General features: G+C 44.0%; 2 protein-coding genes across 2 annotated transcripts in view; one reads left to right on the plus strand and one right to left on the minus strand.

Annotated features, from left to right (window-relative positions):
* Window positions 1-20,056, minus strand: part of LOC119445778 (glutathione S-transferase 1-like) — a 603,258-nt gene that overhangs the window by 48,961 nt on the left and 534,241 nt on the right. The window lies entirely within an intron of this gene.
* Window positions 1-20,056, plus strand: part of LOC119444775 (uncharacterized) — a 59,077-nt gene that overhangs the window by 7,507 nt on the left and 31,514 nt on the right. The window contains exons 3-4 of the mRNA XM_049664733.1: window positions 1,579-1,720; window positions 7,611-7,744. Of these exons, the coding sequence (XP_049520690.1) occupies window positions 1,579-1,720; window positions 7,611-7,744 (276 nt within the window). The remainder of the gene's footprint in view (window positions 1-1,578; window positions 1,721-7,610; window positions 7,745-20,056) is intronic.

Here is a 20,056-nt window from a genome sequence, read left to right on the forward strand (position 1 = left end):
CGACAAAGTAGTCATATAGAAGGCAATATTAAAATTCAAGAACTTGACATGGAATAAACAGCAACAAAGCGTGACTTCAATATGGGTTTTATGTAGCAAGCTTTCTGGATGAAATTAAGCGCTCATAATTAATAAACAAATTTTATAGGCGGTCAAACTCATCATGATCTACTCTAAACAATTGCTGTTACATCTCAGAAGAAAATATTGTGACTACAAACCTATTATTTCTTTTTATTTAACTACAGTCGTGATGCCACGAAAGCCCTCTTGCGTGTCATTACAGTATTGCTGGCGAAAGCATAGAAAACCTGTGATTTTTTCTGCTATTTAAGCCGTCCTTCCATGCCAGGTCTGCTCTGTACCTTCCTGTCAAAGTTGTGAGCGTTACCTTAGATATTTCCTACATATTGTTTCCTATATATTTACAAAATATATACAGAGGAGTCTAGGGCAAGAGATGTCCGATCCGGCCTAAGTGCCAGCGTCTTCATCGTCGTCGTTGTCGCTCTGCCAAGCATCGTGTTGATCCATGTATGGATCGCTCCGTAACAATATGCACTCACGAAGGATTGGTTGACTTCTTAACACTATGTAGCAGAGATTCCAGTTTATGACGATTCAATCGTGTAACAATGACCACAAGTTCCTTTTTTTGTAATGTTCTTTCTGTAATGTTCTTTAATGTTAAAGTGGTGCCAATGAAGCACGACCAGATAGTTATATTTGAATACACTACAATAATTCAGTCAGAGCCGACAGGAAGGTCAGGGGGTCGGGCATCAGCCTAAAGTCAGCTGCTGGGTAAACAAATATTCGATACTTTGCTCGCTAGCATTAGCTGAATAAGTTCACAGTAACCACCAACTCGTCCAAATTCACATACACTGTTTCCCGGGGCTGAATGCAGGGCCATTTCTGTACTGCAATTTGCAATACAGGATTATCAGCTTCAACATGCACTAATCCCTGTAAGCTGCCGAGATAACAATGAAGTTCTGTATAAAATTTCGTTACTTTTGAAGTAGTCTTAGTATTGTCATAAAATTTAGGAGGAGAAGGCCGTCAACTAGCCCCTTCTTGTGACGCAGCGTGCGCGCAGCCGTGCCATTCGCTGCGTGGACGCTGGTGGCCTTTTAGCCATAACTCTGCTTGGTTACAGCGTAACTAGTTTTGGGCAACCGCCTTCAGCAGAAACTGGATCGGCACAGCCAGCGTAGGTGGCGCTGTCTGCCACTCAAACACAAAGGAATTATGATGACGACGATGACATCCAACGCAACAACCATTCCCTTCGCTTCTTCATAAGCCAAGTCGAAAAAGGTACCTATTTCGCGAGAGCCATCCTGAACGCCGAGTGCAGTCGACTATTCAGTTTGAGCAGCTTACGCTATGTCCAGAGTGAAAGGCACATACAGCCATTCTTACAAGAGCGAATCCTGATCGTCCGTAGTGAATGTCAACTACATGCTTTCAGTGAGATTCTGGCACTAGCCAGCTATCATACTTCGCAAGTGCGACCTCACCGATGCTCACATTTCTTTGAGGGGTGATTGTGTGACCGTTTCGTTTGTGCAGTCTGGCCATCTGCTACCATCTGCTGAGGAAGCACGCCCCCGATTCCGAACTTTACCCGACCTGTATCAAGGCTCGTGCGCGCGTCGATCAAGCACTTGCCACGGTTGTTAGCACAATACAGCCGCACTTCTTGAAATTCATGGTGAGTGCAGTGAGTACTCGAATGCTGTTTGCAAAACGCATGCAAGCGTTTCCACCGAATGTAATCAGCGCAAGTGCTAGCGTTCGTTTTGTAAGAGTTAGTCGGGAAGTGAGGTTGCTTAGCCAGCTATTTATTTATTTATTACTTATGACGTTATTACCAGGCCTTCGGCAAGAGCGTGTGTCAGCGAATGCAAAGCGCCACCACAGCACTTCCTGCAAAATATATAATCCAAGAAAAACTTCAGCTAGTTAAGTACGTGCCAGATGACGCTTACAACATAGGATGTGAAAAGGCGCCATAGGGAAGAAATGTCGGGTTTAATCTATTATACAAACAGCCGGCACGATGAAGAGCAGCAGCTGCAAGGCTTGTTTTATGCGGACGTCATTGTGTTGCTAGCTAACAAGCAAAGTTATATTCAAGTCTGGCTAATATCTGTGAACAGGAAGGTGTTCATTTAGCATTAAATTTAGCCCTAAGAAATCAGGTTTTATGGTATTCAAAGAAAACAGGGAACAGACAGTATTGATACAGGGCCAGGAAATACATCGGGTAAAATAATACAAATACCTAGGTATATGGAAAACGAAGGCAATAGATATATGGAAACACAGGAAAAAACAATAACAGCAAAGAGGAAGAGAAATGCGGTCATAATGAAACACAGAGCGCTATGGGGATACAATAAGCATGAGTTGCTCCGGGGTATGTGGAACCTTATGGACATATGCCATTCCGCCAAACTTCCGCCTCTCTCTCTTTTCTCCTTTTTCAACCCCAGTGTCGGTGTTCTGGTGGCATATGACCTTCAACAGCGACTGAGCTATGGCCTGGAGTACAGCCTGCGGCAAATATCCATAACGGAGACGTTTCACCTGGAAGGAGAAACTAACTTGGACCTTATGGTGACAAGGCTTGGCAAGAGATTACCTCAAGCACGACACCGCAATGCCCTCCTTCACCACCTTAGAGTGAAATGAATCAATCGGCAGAAGTGCCTTATTTGAACCAGGCGAGTCCGACCAACATAGGTGGTCCTTATAATCGAAGAACCGCCTTATGTCTAAAGACTGCAAAAAAGCATTCTCAGGCAATTGAAAGGTAAAATTCAACTAGTGGATGTAGATTTAAACGACTTATGAATGTGTTTCGCTACCTCTTCAAGGTCACCATCAGGGTTAGTATTTAAGAGGATTAAAAAGTCGTCCAGGTATCTAAAGACATGAACTATTTTCATGAACAAAAGACATGAACAGAGCCTGAGAGCGCTTCTTTGCAATTTTTAGACAGAAGGCTGTTCTTCGATTAGGTGGTCCTTCTCGCCTCATTCTAGTAAGGCACTTCTACCGTTTGATTCATGCCACTCTAAGCTGGAAAAGAGGGGCAATGCTGTTTGTTGTTTGAGGTTATCTCTTGCCAAGTCATGTCACCATAAGGTGAGCATGTTAGTTTCTTCTCCCAGGTGAAAAGTCTCCGTAATGTAGATTTTCCACAGGCTCTACTCCAGGCTGTAGCTGAGTCACTGTTGAAGATCATATGCCACCATATCACCAACACTGGGGTTGAAAAAGGAAAAAAGAGAGAGAGGCGAACGTTTGAGGTGATGCCATGTGTCCATAAGGTTTCGCATGTGATGAAGAAGGTGGTCGGAAAATTGGGTAATGATGTGATTTTTGCAGCGCCCTGCAAGTTGACGTGGTCACTAATGTAGACAAACCCAAGAGTAATGGATGTGGCATAAATCACGGAAGCACGTATGTACCATATTGTAGAGAGGCGGTGTGCGAGTTTCCGCTGACATGTGGAATGTTGTTCTACGTGGCGCAAAGCGGAAGATATATTAATAAGCGTTTAATGTAGCACTCTAACTCACAAGAAGAGGTCAGCGGAAAGCACCTGCTAGTTCATTGTAGGTCATGCGTGAAAAAAAAATGTAAGCCGATTCTTAATAGAACGAAGGTGATAGGGCAAGCAAGGAACCAAAGGGCACGTGAAATCTTGGAAGCCTCCTTGATAGCAAGACATGGCCCAGATAGCTGCGTCAACGAACCATCGCTGTATCTTTTCAAGAAAGATCTCGATTTCTTGGTGTAGGTAGGGCCTTGGCGCGGAGGGTTCTGCGGTCACGCGGCTATGATTGAGCTTGCGCATGCGCATTGTTCGAAGAACTGTGTGGTTTCAAAAAAACCAGTTGTTAGTCTGCGTTGGTCTTGTCTTCTTCTAATTCAGTGTCTCGTCCTTAGCGTAGTTAAGTTCCAAAATTCTGCAATGAGTGACTACCAAACAGGAATAAAAATGTTGCAGTTTAGCACGAAAGGCGAAGCATCAATTGCGATAGCAAATTAATAGAGAGGTATTCGGTGTAGGGATAGTAGTTTTATCGGCTGCGTAAACTTGGACAGATTCGCTTACTAACTGAATTAGCAAGCGTGCTGTCAGCGCGCACAAACAAACATAAATAGATCACACTCGATGACCGCAGACAACCACTGTCAAAACGCTGGCAGCAAGCGCAGCCGCCACAGCGAGCGAAGGTTCGCGCGGTCTATCGCTTCAACGGAAACTGAGTTGCGAACGCACAGCGCATACAAATGTCAGAGCCATGTGAAGATCGCTTTCAAGATACGGTGCACGCGACAGAATACCTTAGAGCACGTAGTTATAAAGATAAGGTACACCAAGGAAGTAGAAGCACGTGCTTGCTGCAGTAAAGCTAGGCAAACGACGGAACATGTTTTATTAGAATTTGAAGATATCTGCTCAGTGGTCGGGTAAGCCTCCTCTGGCATACTTGGAGCCCTTGGGTTCAGCGACAGCAAGGGTAGAGTAAACGTGTCCGCAAGAGACAATTTAAAGTTTGCCCGCAGAAGAGTTGGGAGATCATGAACAACGGAGGCGTACAAAAACAATGTTCCCGAAAGTAGCCCAGAAAATTCGATGCTCGAAATTTTGTGTTTAAATAAATCACGATCATCATCATCGTCATCATCGCGATCTCCATATTGTACATTCATGGAGCTGTAATGCCATTGCGGCAGAAAGAATATCGGGCACGAACCTGTCATATTTGTCATCATTACATCATTTTCATATCATATATAATATCTTCTAATGCAAAGGCAAGAAAAAAACACGACAGCACTACTTTGACGAAGTTTTGCTTAGCCGGGCTACAGCATGTGTAGCTCTGTAATGGAGAAGATTTGCGTTCTCAACCGTGGAAATCAACTCAACGCTCATATTATTCTGCGCGTCTAAGCTCACATACAAAAATATATATCTATAGAATACACATTGCTGGTGCATATATGCATGTGATACAACTGTAAGAACTCAGACATATACTCTTGCGATTCACCTACAAAAAGCCGGCAGATTCTACTGCCTGTGGCAATCGATGTTATGCGAGGCAGCGTGCGAGGAGCCTACCAAGTTAATGAAACGGCCATGAGAGTACCAAAACATAGGCAGTTGTTTCATGACCTACATGACACGCATTTCAGGACATTCATATCATGACCTAACATTTATGTTCGTTATACACTCTAGTCATACTATGCCAATTTTGGTACATACGAAGTTACCGAAACTACTATGAGAGCGCCAAGACGTAGGCAGCTAGATAGATAGATAGATAGATAGATAGATAGATAGATAGATAGGTGGAAAATGTTCGCCAAGGATATGTTTTGCATGTAAAAATACCGCCCCCCCCAAAAAAAACAAATATTGCGCCAATCATATAAAACATTGCAATAGTTAAAATAATATCGACACCTCTTCAGTTAGAAACAACCGACAACATAATGCCGAGTTCAAATCTTACAAAATTGCTCTATCGCATACCAATTTTGTCAACACTATCCGAGCAAGAACGCTTTACATGTCAGCTTTTCTCGCCCAATACTGTTCGCGTAATTTCGAAAAACAGTACTATAGCTTCTTAGCAACATCGTTTCTTTGCCACAAATGAAGTGAGTATTTATTTGTCGTCGTCATCGTATTGTCGTCATCGTCCAACCACAGTTTTCACTGGCATTGTCGATATCACGCCATCTTCGACCTGCTTTTGTAGTAGTCCTGTCTTTATTCGGAAAGTAATGTTCATTGGACGTATGAAATGTCGAAATTCTGGAATAAATTACCAAAGCTATTACAGCTGTTTAGCAGCTGTCGCAGTAACGGAAATTAGGAAGGAAAAGGTACCTAAGCCTATGTTTTTTTCTACTTAGAGAATTACGGATAAGGTTTCAACTTGTGGTCAACCACCTATTCTCAGTATAGGAGAAAGAAAAGAAAATTGGACAAAAACATAACTTAGAACAGAGGAGAGACAAACCCACGGGAGCCGAACCCGTCATAAAGATTTGGTATCGGTAACATTCGGTTATTTCGAACATGGCCAGAGCGGCTATTTCTGCTGCCTCGCAGCGGCCACGCATCTACGAATTGAAGATTCCTACGGGCAATGAAGTGGAAGAGTTTGAGGAGAACGTCATCAAGGGCTTCGAGCACGTGCTGGGAGATGGCAACTACGTCCTGGGCGACCGGCTTACCCTCGCTGACCTCTGCGTAGTGGCTTACCTTACCAACATCGTTGAGGTAAGCAGCATTTAAGAGGTTTCGGTGTGCCTACGAGCTGTATACCACCGTACTGCCAGTGAACGGCGAGTGACAAGAGCGAAGAATGTGAAGGTCCCGGTCTTGTATGCATGCCTTTTGTGCGGCTTTTACAAGTATTACATGCGATAATCACAGTTGCTACTTCCTAGAAACACGGCCGTCAGAACCATTCGCGTCGCCACTCTAGCACTTCGAAGAGTAATACCATCGATGAATGCCGAGGAAGTCTTGAATCTTTTGTAGCATGCCACTTTCGCTGACACATGTTTTCTTTTTTTCTCTTGTCATCTGGTACATAAAAAAAACAATTGATGCTCTGAAGGCAAGAGAAGAATGCAACTTATGACACTCCCGGCTGCATAGTGCGGTGTATTGCGGTCTATTTAACAAACACTAGATTCATTGCTTGTAATTATCGTTATTTAGTGGTGCTATATTTATTAGAGAGCACATATCGGGCAGCCTTTCACCACTACAAATATCTACTGTAGCCCTCTTTCTTACGGTAGCATAATAGACGAGATGGTGCGACCGCTTGGTCGCTAAAACGTAGAGCTATTCCAATATACTTCTATTTCATTTCTGTCACTAGCCCTCCACAATTATTCAAGAAATTCTCGGGCCGGTCCCACTTCACCTGTCTGTACGCAACGTAACGAAAACTACGATAACTCCCCATCTGACATCGTTGTACTCCCCTGAGTCCCGAGGCTGAAACCATCTGCCGTGATAAGTGTGTACTTTAGACATTGCGTCACCGTGCTCACGATGCCAATACTTTATCACCCCCTTATCCGAAACATAAGATTTGAATTGCACGTATGCTGTTTTCATTAAAAAGCTCGAATTATTACTGTTGTAACTATTCAGTCAAACTCACAATTTTCTGTATGTGTTTTTTTTTAGATACATGGTGGCCTCATGGCCAGAATAGCGTAGATAATATTGAGAAATAGTGATACATCTTAACTCGTTCTTATACTGGCCAACAAATTTATTCTCAATGAAACTTTAAACACATCAAATGATGAACGCGCATGCAGCTATAGAGAGACCAAATGTGCCGAAATGCGAATTTTGTAGTGACGTACTGAAGAAAACACACTTGTGCTTTTCCTGTGCCAAAATGTGACTCCCTGTCATGCAGTTACCGCCTCGCAGAAAATAGTAACCTGAACAGCGCACGATTTTCATTGAAAGGAGTTTTTTTTAACCGTGTGTCATGATTCCAAACATTTATATGTTTCTGCCCACACATTTACAGGGACCGTTCCTAGATGCTGAGAAGTATCCAAAACTGAAGGCCTACTACAACCGCATCAAGGCTGTGCTTCCATACTTCGACGAGATCAACCAGCCAGGGATCACCAGCTTGAGAATGTGTTGGGCTCACCTCAAGTAGATACATGGTGGTGGCACTGAAGCACCGATAGCGAGAACACAACGCCCTCGCTCTGCCCTGTCGCTGGCACGCTTCGTTTTCATTGATGAGCCTCAAAAGCACTACAGCCCTGGGATCTGTAGAAACATTACACATTAAGCTGGACGGTTTGGATTCTTTTGACTAAACAGCACAAAGAAATATGCAAATGGGGAAAAGTGAATAACACTGGGCACTCAGTTTTGATTAAAATTTATTTGGCACTTACAATTTATACGGACAGGTAAGCGCCATTATCACACATCTCAACACATTTGTTTTCTGCTGTTTGCTTCTTCTTGTAGCGGTTGTTTGTCTTGTGTTGGCGTGGTTATGGTGCTGTCCAGGCTATATATTTGTGGGTATGTCAATAAAGTCAAGTAAAAAATATGTGGCTTGTCTTGCCTTTTTCCCCGTGAACGTGTTTACTTGTGTTGTTCAGGCACAATAAATCCTGCGATCCTTGCGGATTACGCCACCGAGAAGCATGTTCGCTATTTTCTATGGAGGAACGTCACTTTACTGAGCTGACCAACAGTAAACCACTCATCTATACGCTAAGACCCGTGCGAACAAACTACTCGCTATGCTAGCTAGACGAGTGAACTTGGTTACCTTGCCGAGACTTCAATACATGTCGAGCACGTTAAATAGCGAGTCGCGTTGAGGGATTGAGCGCTGTCACGGTGATACAAGAACATTTTGCATCCGCACGCATGGAGCAGCGAGAAATAATATCAGCGCTTACGAGCGACCTCTACATGCTATATCTACTGATACTTTAGTACTGTTCCCATTCTCGCATCCGAGTATCGCAGAAACACTTGACTGAGCACTACGTGTCGCCTGTAATGAACGTTTTCTAAAAGAATTAGTTGTTGGGCTATTTAGTTTTATATAACTGACCAGGTAACTTAGCGCAATAAGAAACACAGACACAAGAAAGGGAGACAAAGACAAGCGCTGTTTGAAGACTGTTTGCGCTATTTGAATACGCGCAAAAAGGGCCCAATCTACCAGAAATGTATTCTCGAAGAATAATTTTTGGGCTAGTTGGTTTTTCATAACTTAACAAATAACTTAGCGCAATAAAACACAGACACAAGAAAGGGAGACATTGTCACCCTTTCTTGCTTCTGTGTAATTTAGTGCGCTAAGTTTCGTGTTCAGTAAAAACTTGGGATGTTTATCAATTTTTATAACAATTTGACGACCTAAATAAAAAAAACACCGCATATCCACGGGGTGAATGATGATGAGTAGGCGAAGCTCCGGAGGGAATCATCGGCAAACCGTGAATATTCCGTGTAATTCGCCCAGTCTCGCCGCACTAAATCGAACGATTGACTTCCACCAATGACACGCGCCATATGTGACGTCATTCCTATTTTATAACAGCGCCGTTCATTATAATTGCACCATCTCCCGCTTAAGGGGACGCTAGCACAAACGCGTTAGAAACGTGCAGTACTCTCTAGTAAGGGGGAGAGGCCACAGCGTCTTACGCAGCCATTTACACATGCCGGAACGTACACCGCGTTTGCCGACGCCATCACATGACTGCTGAGAGAGTATAACCCCCGTATTCATAAACGCTCCTCGACTTGAACTTGACTTGCCACCGCCTTCAACGCGTTTCGAACGCGCTGCCCAAGGCGGTGGCAAGTCAAGTTCAAGTCAAGGAGCGTTTATGAATACGGGGGTAAGGCGGATGAGGCCATAGCGTCTTACACCAACTTCTTACACGGGCCGTAACGCGCTAGCACAAACGCGTTAGAAACGCGCAGTCCTTCGTTAATGTTGGGTATTTATTGTCATCGCGGTGCGTGTGTGCATGGGCACAATGTTCTAAAGCGCGTTAAGGCGATGCTAATACCGTCAGGTGTTAAGACTTTCTTTTTTAAGTTACACACAGGCACGCTCACTGTCAAATCATGGATGGCTGAAAGGGTTTTTTTTTTTTTGTTCCCTGGGGAACCCATTGTATAATATACAGAAAGGAGGAGACAATTGAGCATGTATTCCTGGATTGTTGGGATGCTGTTTTTCTTTCGGATGTGCTCCAGCGCACAATCAAAAAAGAATTCCCCCTCGATGCGTATGGCATTCGCTACTTGCCAATAGAAAGTGATGACGGCACCCCATTCGATATGGTAATGCTCATGGCGCTGCATAGCATTTGGAAATGCAGAATGGCAGTAAGGCACGCTGATCTCGACGCAAGAGTGGCTCGCCAGTATTTTAAAGAAAGCATAAGGGACTTTGTGGAAGAACAAAAGTTGCTAGAATTTATCCCAGAATGGTTGCCTCGGGTGGAATTATTACTGACGATGAGACAATTTTAGCGTGTACGCGTCCGCACAAGTTGAGTGGTCGTATTTAACGAATATTGTGATTGTGATTCTGTTTTGTTATTCTCTGTGAATTTATATATTTCTGTGTGTGCCAAAGACCGGCAATAAAGAAAAAAAAAGCTTCGTGGCGTAGTGGTTAGCGCCGAGCGTTCGGAAGCGAGGGGTCCCTGGTTCGATTCCGCGCTACGGACACATCTTTCGGATTTTTTTTTCATAAAAGTAGACGTGGCTACCTACTACTACTACATACTACAGAGGAGGGACAGACCCACACCCTAAGGAGCTTCGCCCCTAAAACTCGAAACCAACAGTCACAAGATTCCAAGGTTTTCTTTCAAATGCAGTAGACCTCGTCGAATTTGGTGCCGTGGTTGCCGAGAAAAACGAATTCTCCTTTTACATGTATTTAGGTAGGAGCACCCGAGCTAAAGCTTCCTCTTAAAGGCGGAGTTTAAACGTCCTCCAAATTTCGTTGGGCTCTTTGCGACGCTTTATCCCCATTATAAAATTTTCACAGCTTAGTAAATCCTTCACATTGACTTGCCTGTCCGTGGAGCCGGACAAGTTACGCAACTGCCCATATACGCTATTACGAAAAGCCACCATGCTTGCTCTAGTTTGCGGATTTGTGAACATATATAATTAGTACTGCAGGGCTTAAACACAGAAAACCAGAAATATAAGTATTCTTGAGATCTCGTTCGTAACTTTTATTCAAACATCACTGAATAAAAGGTGCGTGAACATATGCGTGAAATTGTGCTTTTTAATGTTGGGTATTAATGGATGTCCAAAAGTCACGGGCCTGCGCGGCACATACAGCACAGTCACAGCGTAAGCTGGTGGAGCGGCTCAAGAGTAGCTTCAATTTGGGCGCCACACACAACAGGGTCTTCGCGGCAGCCTGTTCGCCTCGTTTTGGCGAGAACGATCTGAACGGTCCGCCCGGCGTCGACGGCAAGCTGCGGCGTGTAATGCTCTCTGCACAGCAGTCTGCTGAGCCCAATCAAGCCTTAGAGCTGCAACTTACATGCCTGGCACGCCGCGTTTGCAGGTACCTTAACTAGATGGCGCCACCATACTGGCGGAGGCTCGGCAGCTCTGGAGCGCGTTGATTGCGCGCCTCGTCTGAATCGCATATCGGCGTCTGCGCCTGCGTGCGCTGCGTTTGCAGGTACCTTACTTAGATGGCGCCACCATACTGGCGGAGGCTCGGGTCGTCTGCCCCTGCGCGCTTGCCTTATAGGGTATTTCCGCTGGCCGATAGCAAGCGCTTGCGTGGCTCAGTGGTACAGTACATGGCTCCCACGCCGCGGCCGCAGGTTCAATCCCGGCGGGAAACGCATACTGCTTTCACATTTCCAACGATAGCGGTCACGGCGGCTAAACGCCTCGTTACGGCGGCTAGATTGGTAGGTGTGCCGACCGGCGTAGTTCACTGCTTCTCCGCATCATGACAGCAGGAGTGGCGCTGCGGTCAGAGGTTTGCTGTGAAGCGCGCGTCGTCTGCTACTGAGAGTGTTGTTATTGCGGGCTGTTATATTTAAGATAATAGGTTTTTCACAGTAAAACCTGAAAGAAAATGGGTAAATTATGTTGAGAGAGTGCTTAACAGTGCGATGTTTCTTGTTGCAACGAGTAATTTTCAAAAGCGGTCATTTATATGGTCTATTAACACGCTCACTTCACGGAGCGCTGCGCTCGCAGTCACAATAATTATCCGAGTTCTTGTAATTTCCTTAGACGTTTAAGGAGCGAAGTGAAGACTGTGTGTGATGAACGTGAATACCAAGCTTGTGAGACAGAGTGAAAGAGTTTCTGCACAGAAGAAAACAAGCCGGAAGGGCACCACTTGCTCTGTGCCAAACTGTAAGTTCAGCTACAAACATGCAAGGCACGCACGAAGGAATCATTGGTTTCGATGCGCTGAGACCCAGAACGTTCCGAGAGACATGAGCTTGGCCTTCGCCGTGTGGAAAAAATGTTTCAACCTCATTAGTCATGCCCCAGCGCCACTTCAAGGAGCATGTCATCGAGCGTATGACCGGCAGTAAGATTATGCAGATTCCGATGGCGTACGTATGTTAGAGTGACACCTCCTTCGTTGCTACCCGAAGCTGCGACTTACATATTGACGAAAATTTCTAGAAAAAGAACAAGCGAGGCTCAACGGCATGTCGGCCGTTGAAATAATCCGGAAGAGACAGCGAGCCAAACCAATGCCTCCTCTGGAGACATTGGCAAACTTGCACACACTCCAAGCAACTAGGATGCGAATGGAAATGTCGCGTGTTCTACAGCTGAAGAATGAGTATTTGTAGACAAGTGAAGAAATGAACCTGCTCAAAGACGGCTGACAAAATGTTTGTGTGCAAAAAATTCAGCTTTAAGTGCAGCGGCTGCGGTTTACAACGCAACGACTGGGAAATATGCCCTGCCGCTGGCATTTTTTTTTGTTCTTTTCGCCAGCTGAAGCATTCAGGAGTCATCGGTTGTGAGCAGCATAAAATCGAAATTAAGAATAGCATCATCAAGCTAATACATTGCTCGCCTGCACTTCCTTGTGACGACCAAAACTCGGCTCCTTAGCGTACTCCAGAAAAGAAAAAAACACCTTACGCTGCGGCTACGCTACGTGCATTTTGAGCGCTGTGATGCAGTGCAGTGTTTCATTTAAGGCTATAGTTGCAATAAAAGCTTGGTGTACGTTGCTGCATGGTTTGCGTGTGTGACTGAAGAATTACCCAAATTAATATTGCATTCAAATATACATATATACGATCTTCAAGAGTCCAAACTATGATTTTTCATGCTACAAGCTACTGCTCTCATCATACATAATCGCCCAACGTAAGAACTTTTTTCTTCATCACGAACAGGTTTATAATATATTTTATAAATTTATGATAACCCCAATACAGTCAAGGAAATTGAACCAAAGGATTTTAGTTGTGCGAATATCAATATTTATACCATTGTGTTTTACATCCCTTCAAGCCAAAGCATTTCTCTTGCGCATTCCGTGGTATAAGAATACGCCCTGCACGTTCGCGTACAGCCCCTACATACTACTGTATACATCTATTCTGCAAAGCAAACTTCGCCTTTCTCGCTTTAGAAGAACTGATGAAGGACTATTTCGTCTATGCAGGACTATGCAGAACTTGTGCTTCTCCTCGTAGACTCAAGTTTAACGTGTTTACGGAAGTAAACAGCGTTATTAGCTCTTATATTCTTGAATCTCAAACGGGGAAACAAACAGGTGACGGAAAAGGCAAGTACGTTACCTTCAAAAGTGACAGAGTTCTGCCGCGTGCAAAAATTTGTAACTGCCTATGATGCTATGTGAATGTGGTTTTCACTTCAAATACGAAGGTAAATATGCCGCAGTTGCAATGTAACGCGGCCGCAGCAGCAGACGAGGCGCGCCGCCTATGATAAACCCCCGACCGCAGCGCCAATTTTGTAGTCATGATGGGGAGAAGCGCTGAACTACTCGTCGTGCCCTGCGGACGGCACACCTACTTATCTAGCCACCGTAGCCTCGTTAGTCTTCTCGTTAGTCTTCCAATATTAAATTCATTTTTACTTCTCCTTTAAATCAGTGTAAAAATATTGCCATCACCTGCCGTAGAAAATTATCATCTTCAGCCTTCGCTCGAGCATCATCTTCTTCATTCGCAGCGGGCTGCGTTGGCACTCATCATTCCAGCGCAGAATTTCACTTTTATTCTGTCGTCGTAATGGGGAGGCCATTTTTACTGGGGTATGAGCCATTCATTGGCTTACGTAACGGACAGATTTAATTTTGAAGCCATTTAATTTCGGAGAATCGCAAGCGGCAATGGCGGGCGAATGCTGCTAACCATGCCGCTGAGCAAACTCGAGACATCGAACGCAAGCGACAAAGGCGAACTGTGGGCATACCGTCAGTGACGTCGTTCTCTCCGTCGCAGCCGAACGTGTGTGTTACCTCATTAAGAAACACAAAGGCGTAATCAATACTTGAGAAATACTTTATTGAACCATCGCGATTAACCCAGTTATAAAGATTGGGGCAGCACGTTTCAGCTTCGCTGGTTAACCATCTGTACGAAGTGCTTGGGCGGTGATTTTTTGGCTTTTCATTTGCCTCTGGCGTCTCAGCATAACGAGGCTGGTATGTTTTAGGTTGAAGGTAGAACGCCGTATATGTATGTGCTAGACAAAAGTAAACGGCATGGCGACTACCTCATGGAACGGTACGGAATACCTTCTGATTAGAGAGAGACAGAGAATATGACGGAAGGTCCTAAGATACTGCCTAAAAAATTTCGATGTCTTTTATAGCGTTCTATAAAGACATAACTCTTAGACTGGGAAGGCTTAGGAGTGAGGATCAACGGCGAATATCTCAGCAACCTTTGCTTTGCTGAGACATTGTTTGCTGAGACATTGTCCTATTGAGCAACAATGGGGACGAATCACAGCAAATTATTGATAACCTTAACCGAGAAAACGTAAGAGTGGGGTTGAAAATTAATATGCAGAAGACAAACATAATTTTCAATAGCCTGGCAAGGAAACAAGAATTCAGGATCACCAGTCAACCTCTAGAGTCTGTAAAGGAGTAAGTTTATCTAGATCAATTACTCACACGGGGACCCTGATCATGAGAAAGAAATTTACAGAAGAATAAAATTGGATTGGAGTGCATGCGGCAGGCATTGCCAAATGCTTACTGGGAGCTTACCACTGTCGTTGAAAAGAAAAGTGCACAATCATTGCATTCTACCTGTGCTAGCATATGGGGCAGAAACTTGGAGGTTAACAAAGAAGCTAACGTTAAGAGACAGGAAGACGGTGTGGATCAGAGAGCACATGGGGATAGCCGATATTCTAGTTGACATTAGGAGGAAGAAATGGAGCTCAGCAGGCCTTGCGATGGGTAAGATGGATAACCTGTACACCATTAGAGTTGCAGAATGGGTACCAAGAGAATGGAAATGCAGTCGAGAACGGCAGAAAACTAGGTGGGGTAATGAAGTTAGGAAATTTACAGGCGCAAGTTGGAATCAGCTAGCGCAAGACAGGGGTAATTGTAGATCACAGGGAGAGGCCTAGCTTCGTCTTGCAGTGGACACAAATATAGGCTGATGATGATGATGATGATCATGATCATGATGACGATAAAGGCATAAATAATGATGATGAAGACAATGAAAGGCAGCCAGGGAGTAAATTATGTGAGAAATAACTGGGAGGAATTTCTAAGTTGTTTACTCCGAGAGTTGACTTATAGGAAGAGGAATGGACATAATGAAACGAAAGTGTACAATGCACCAGTGCCATCACTTATCCTAATATAACTCTTTGTACACTTTATACATTTAAATTGCGCACCTCTCACATTTCGCTCTCGCGTTCGCTAGGTCTAGCCTTTCACAAAACAGCAGTCCACTAAAGACTAAAGATGCATACCGGACATGGCAAGGCTTAGAAAATGCTCAGCGTCTGAAAGTCAAAGAGAAAATAAACGTCATATCGAAATTCCTAAAGCCTAAACCTATAAAATTATGTTCAGAAACTACTTTGAGTGGAGGAGTGCGCCTTAGGAAGACCAGTAACTTAAAGCAATCGCCGGCTGGTGCGGGTGCGGCCAGAAGGCCCAAGACTGCCAGACTCACGCACTACTTCTATTTATATTTTTCCCCGCCATATTCTTCTATTTTTTCCCATTTACTTTATGATAGAAATCTCTACAGAGGTCACGGAATTTGTTCTCAAAGACGCTTCATTGATTTGCATGCCGAATGAAATTAAGGTTAGAAATGCTGCGCAAGAAAGAGAGACAAATAAAGAGAGATGAACTAACGTTTTCGATGAAAATAATTGTACATGCGGTGAAACCAAGTAAAAAAAAAAGTAACGCCAGTGCCACGCAGTGAAAGAAGCTGCTGGTCGTTCTGTCAACTTCTACCTCGTGTTTTGACGACCTTCATTAAAGTATTTTCTCTCGTTTCTCTAGAAACTGCGGGTTGGCTTGCCTCCACAGGCACTTGCATGGCTTGCGCTTCCCATTCTCCACCCTCGGTGGTATATAGCGGCTTCCCTCCGCTGGCACTTGGTTTGCAGTTCTCGCTCTCGAGGTTCTGGATTTGTGCGATATCGGCACTGCCACTCGCGTGCGAGCTCCCGCTGTCGCTCGCGCCGAGCGGAAACCATGGGGGCGAAAAAGCGCGCCGGCGAAACACCTGCTCTTATACCCTTCCTCCCCCCTTCCCGCGGCACCCGCTCTGATTGTTCCGGTCCTTCCCCCCACTCTTCTGATTGGTCCGCTCCCATCCTGGCGGGGCCCCGATGACGATGACGATGCTATAATGTCATCTCCTTTGAAATGGGACGGTGACAAATAGTCACCTAGCCTGCGTGATTTAATCAGGTATACTATACATGTTATTTATCTAGCATTTTTGTATACCTAGCTCTCAATATTATTTTTCTTTTTTTTCGGCAAAATCTATCTTGTACTGCTACCTATGATTTGAAGAGTTCAGGTCGTATCAACCTCTTCCCTGCTTTTTTCCCACCAGTAATCTAACCGTCTTTTGCTTATCTGTACGGCTGACCGGTTGATGTTTCCTTCCACTTTAAACTCAAGCGCCCCTGAAAGTTGTACGTTACCTAGGGTTCTCGCTGGGTGAATATCTTCGCATTCCATTAGGATGTGCTGAGAGGTCTCGGGATCATTGCATACACATGCCTCATCTAGTTCCGAATATCTGCTCCGGTATGCTTTTGGTCCTTAGGCAACCGGCTCGAGCATCAAATAGCAAAACACTGCCCTTTGTGTTATCGTACAGATTTTCCCTTACAATTTCTTTCTTCTCATTCTTGTAAATTTCCATGGTCCTTTTTCTTTCGATTCTTTGCATCCAATTCACTGTCTATATTTCTCTCATTTTCTTTCTGACGACTCCTGGTTGCCTATTTACAGTTCGTTTATCCTGTACTTTGTTGCCAACTTCCTTGACCTCTTCCTCCATTCTGTGTCCACGCTTTTCATGTAGAGATACTTGTGCACTTTAGCCGCCCATTTATTTTCATCCATGTTCCTGAGGCTGTCTTCAAAACTAATTTTGCTCTGTGCTTCTCTCACTTCAAAAGAGGCCCAACCCATGTCACCCTGCACTGCCTCATCTGTGGTATTACCGTGGGCTCCCAAAACCAACCGGCCTACTGATCTTTGGTTAACTTCCAAACCCGACAAGATATCCGATTTTAAGCATATATAGAATAGCATTTGCAACGTTAGAGCTGGCACCATTACTGCTTTCCAGATTCCATGCACCTCCTCATACTTATTGTGGCCCCACAGCGCTCTGTGTTTCATTATTGCTGGAATTCCGCTTCTCCTTTATTTTCAGATTACCTTGGTGGTAGCTTGAGTAATTCTTTCCTTCGTTTATGTCTACCCCGATGTACTTATATTGCTTGACTATGTGTATGACTTACTGTTGAATTGACACCCCGTTATTACTCGCCTCTTCATTAAATGTCATAATTCCTAATTTCTCTGTGCTAAACTTAAGGCCTAGATTTGTCGCTGCGTTGCCACAGATATTCGCAAGTATCTGTAAATCTTTTTATTGAGCGCTAGTAGCACAATGTCGTCTGCGTACATCAGTCCATGGACCTTCTGTTGCACCATTTGTCCATTAAGTATGCAAGATAAATCAAACCCGAATTCGATGTTTACCAGTTGTCTTTCTATACCCTTAACGTAAAGCGTGAACAATGGAGACAGAGGACATCCTTGCTTCAATCTTTGGTGAATTCTCACCATTCCATTACCTTTTCGACCTTCCCATACCACTTGTACTTGATTGTCTCTATATATCTCCCTCAACAGCTCCACGAAATCATCAGTCTATGCCTTCGTGCTGAAGAATATCCCCATTGCAATTCCCTGTCTACGTTGTCATAAGCCCCTTAATATCTAGAAATGCTATCGATAAAGCTATTTTCTGGGCTAGTGAAATCTCTGTGCGATGAGTTAGTTCAAACATATTATCGTGTAAGCGTCTGCTTTGTATGAACCCGTTCTGTAGTTCCCCGAATACATCGTCTTTCTCCACCCACTCCAACAGTTGTAATTTTATGGCTTGCATTGCCATTTTATACAAGGCGTCCCAGCTACCACGCAGCACGATTTAAAAAAAGAGGAATGGCGTTACGCGAAGCCAACCTAGTGCGTATTGTTTCCAGTACAGTGGAGTAGCCGCCAGGAATTCTTTCGTTACTGAGATTTAATTATTTAATTGTAACTAATTATCTAACTCGAGAAGTACTGTTCTAATTATAAAAGTGTCAATGAGAAAGTTGTAGAGCAACATGAAAAACTCCCGATACCGCTTTCTGTTGCTCAATACGTGCTACATAAATGTGTTTTTCCGAGTGTGAAAGAAGCCCGCGAAAGCACGCAGAATTGCCGCACGACTGGCCGCTCCAGGCACTTTGCGTGTATTCGCGGGCTTCTTTCACGCTTGGAAAAACACTTTTATGTAGCACGTATTAAGCAACAGAAAGCGGTATCGGGAGTTTTTCATGTTGCTCTACAACTTTCTCATTGACACTTTGATAATTAGGACAGTACTTCTCGAGTTAGATAATTAATTATAATAAATAATTAAATCTCAGTAACGAAAAAAATATTGGCGGCTACTGCACTGTACAGGAAACAATACGCAATAGGTTTGCTTCACGTAACGCTGTTCATCTTTTTTTTAAATCAGTGCTGCTTGATAACCATGGAAACCCTGTATATCACCGACGTTACTATAACTGGCTTGTACGAGCTCGTCTTATCCTTATCTCCTTTGCCTTTGTAGATGAGGTTCATCTTGCTTTCGCACCATCCAACGGAAATTTTCTTTGTTCTAATCACTTGCTCTATGGCATTATTCAGCAGTGCCTTGCATCAACGTTTTTGATTAGCTGTAACGGGATTTCCTGGGGACCTGCTGCTGTGTTATTAGGGAAATTTTCTGCTGCATTTTTCACTGAAATCTTTCTATGCTAAATTTTGATCTCTCAGGTATCTCTGTTGCTGGATCTGTTTTCTGAACTACGCTTTTTCTCGTGCCAAAGTTAACCCTAATAACGCCTGTCATATACCGCAGCGCATCGTCTCCTTCGTAGATGTTGCCGTCTTCATCTCTTATAGCCATTTGCGAGTGTTTATTTGGAGTTCCGACTGCTTTTATATGGTTTCAGAATCTTTTGGGGCGCCTTTGTCTCTTTTGTGAATGTTATGCACCCGACGTTCACTTGCGCATTTAATTTACTCTTGCACGAGCTGACTCGCCACCCTTTTCGCCATTCGCCACCCTTTTCTTTGTCGGTATGTGTTCCATCTAAGGAGCACCTCTTCTTGTGTAATCCTAACTTTTTGGCTTCTCGATGAGCCTTGGTGCCTCTGTACGCTCTTTTATAGCTTGCTTTACTTTCTTGTTCCACCACTTACGTGGTTTCCTCTTTTCAATCCAACAATTGTTTTGCCGTGTCTGCCTCATTTACTGCTGCATTACGTCTACCAGTTCCTTATATTCCCAGACAGCTGTAGGAAAAGCCTCAATATTCTTCTCTATGTTTTATCCGATCTCTGTTATTTGCCCTTCATTCATTTTAAAAATTCTGAGGCTGTTGATTCGTGTTCTGCGTTGGTATCACTCCCAAATTTTAATGCTAAAGGCATATGATCGCTACCCTGGCTATTTTTTTCCATTTTCATCTGATTATAATTTGGTCTAGTTTCCTAGGCCATTTCTGAGACTAAGGCGTAGTCGATGCATAACTGCCTGTTTCCGCATTGCCACGTTACCTGTCCATGACACTCATTCTCCTTGGTAATTACTATGAGGTTCTGTTCATCACACAGATCCGACACTATAGAGA

The sequence above is a fragment of the Dermacentor silvarum genome, chromosome 3 (genome assembly GCF_013339745.2).
Source record: "Dermacentor silvarum isolate Dsil-2018 chromosome 3, BIME_Dsil_1.4, whole genome shotgun sequence".
In the NCBI taxonomy this organism is placed as follows: Eukaryota; Metazoa; Arthropoda; class Arachnida; order Ixodida; family Ixodidae; genus Dermacentor; species Dermacentor silvarum.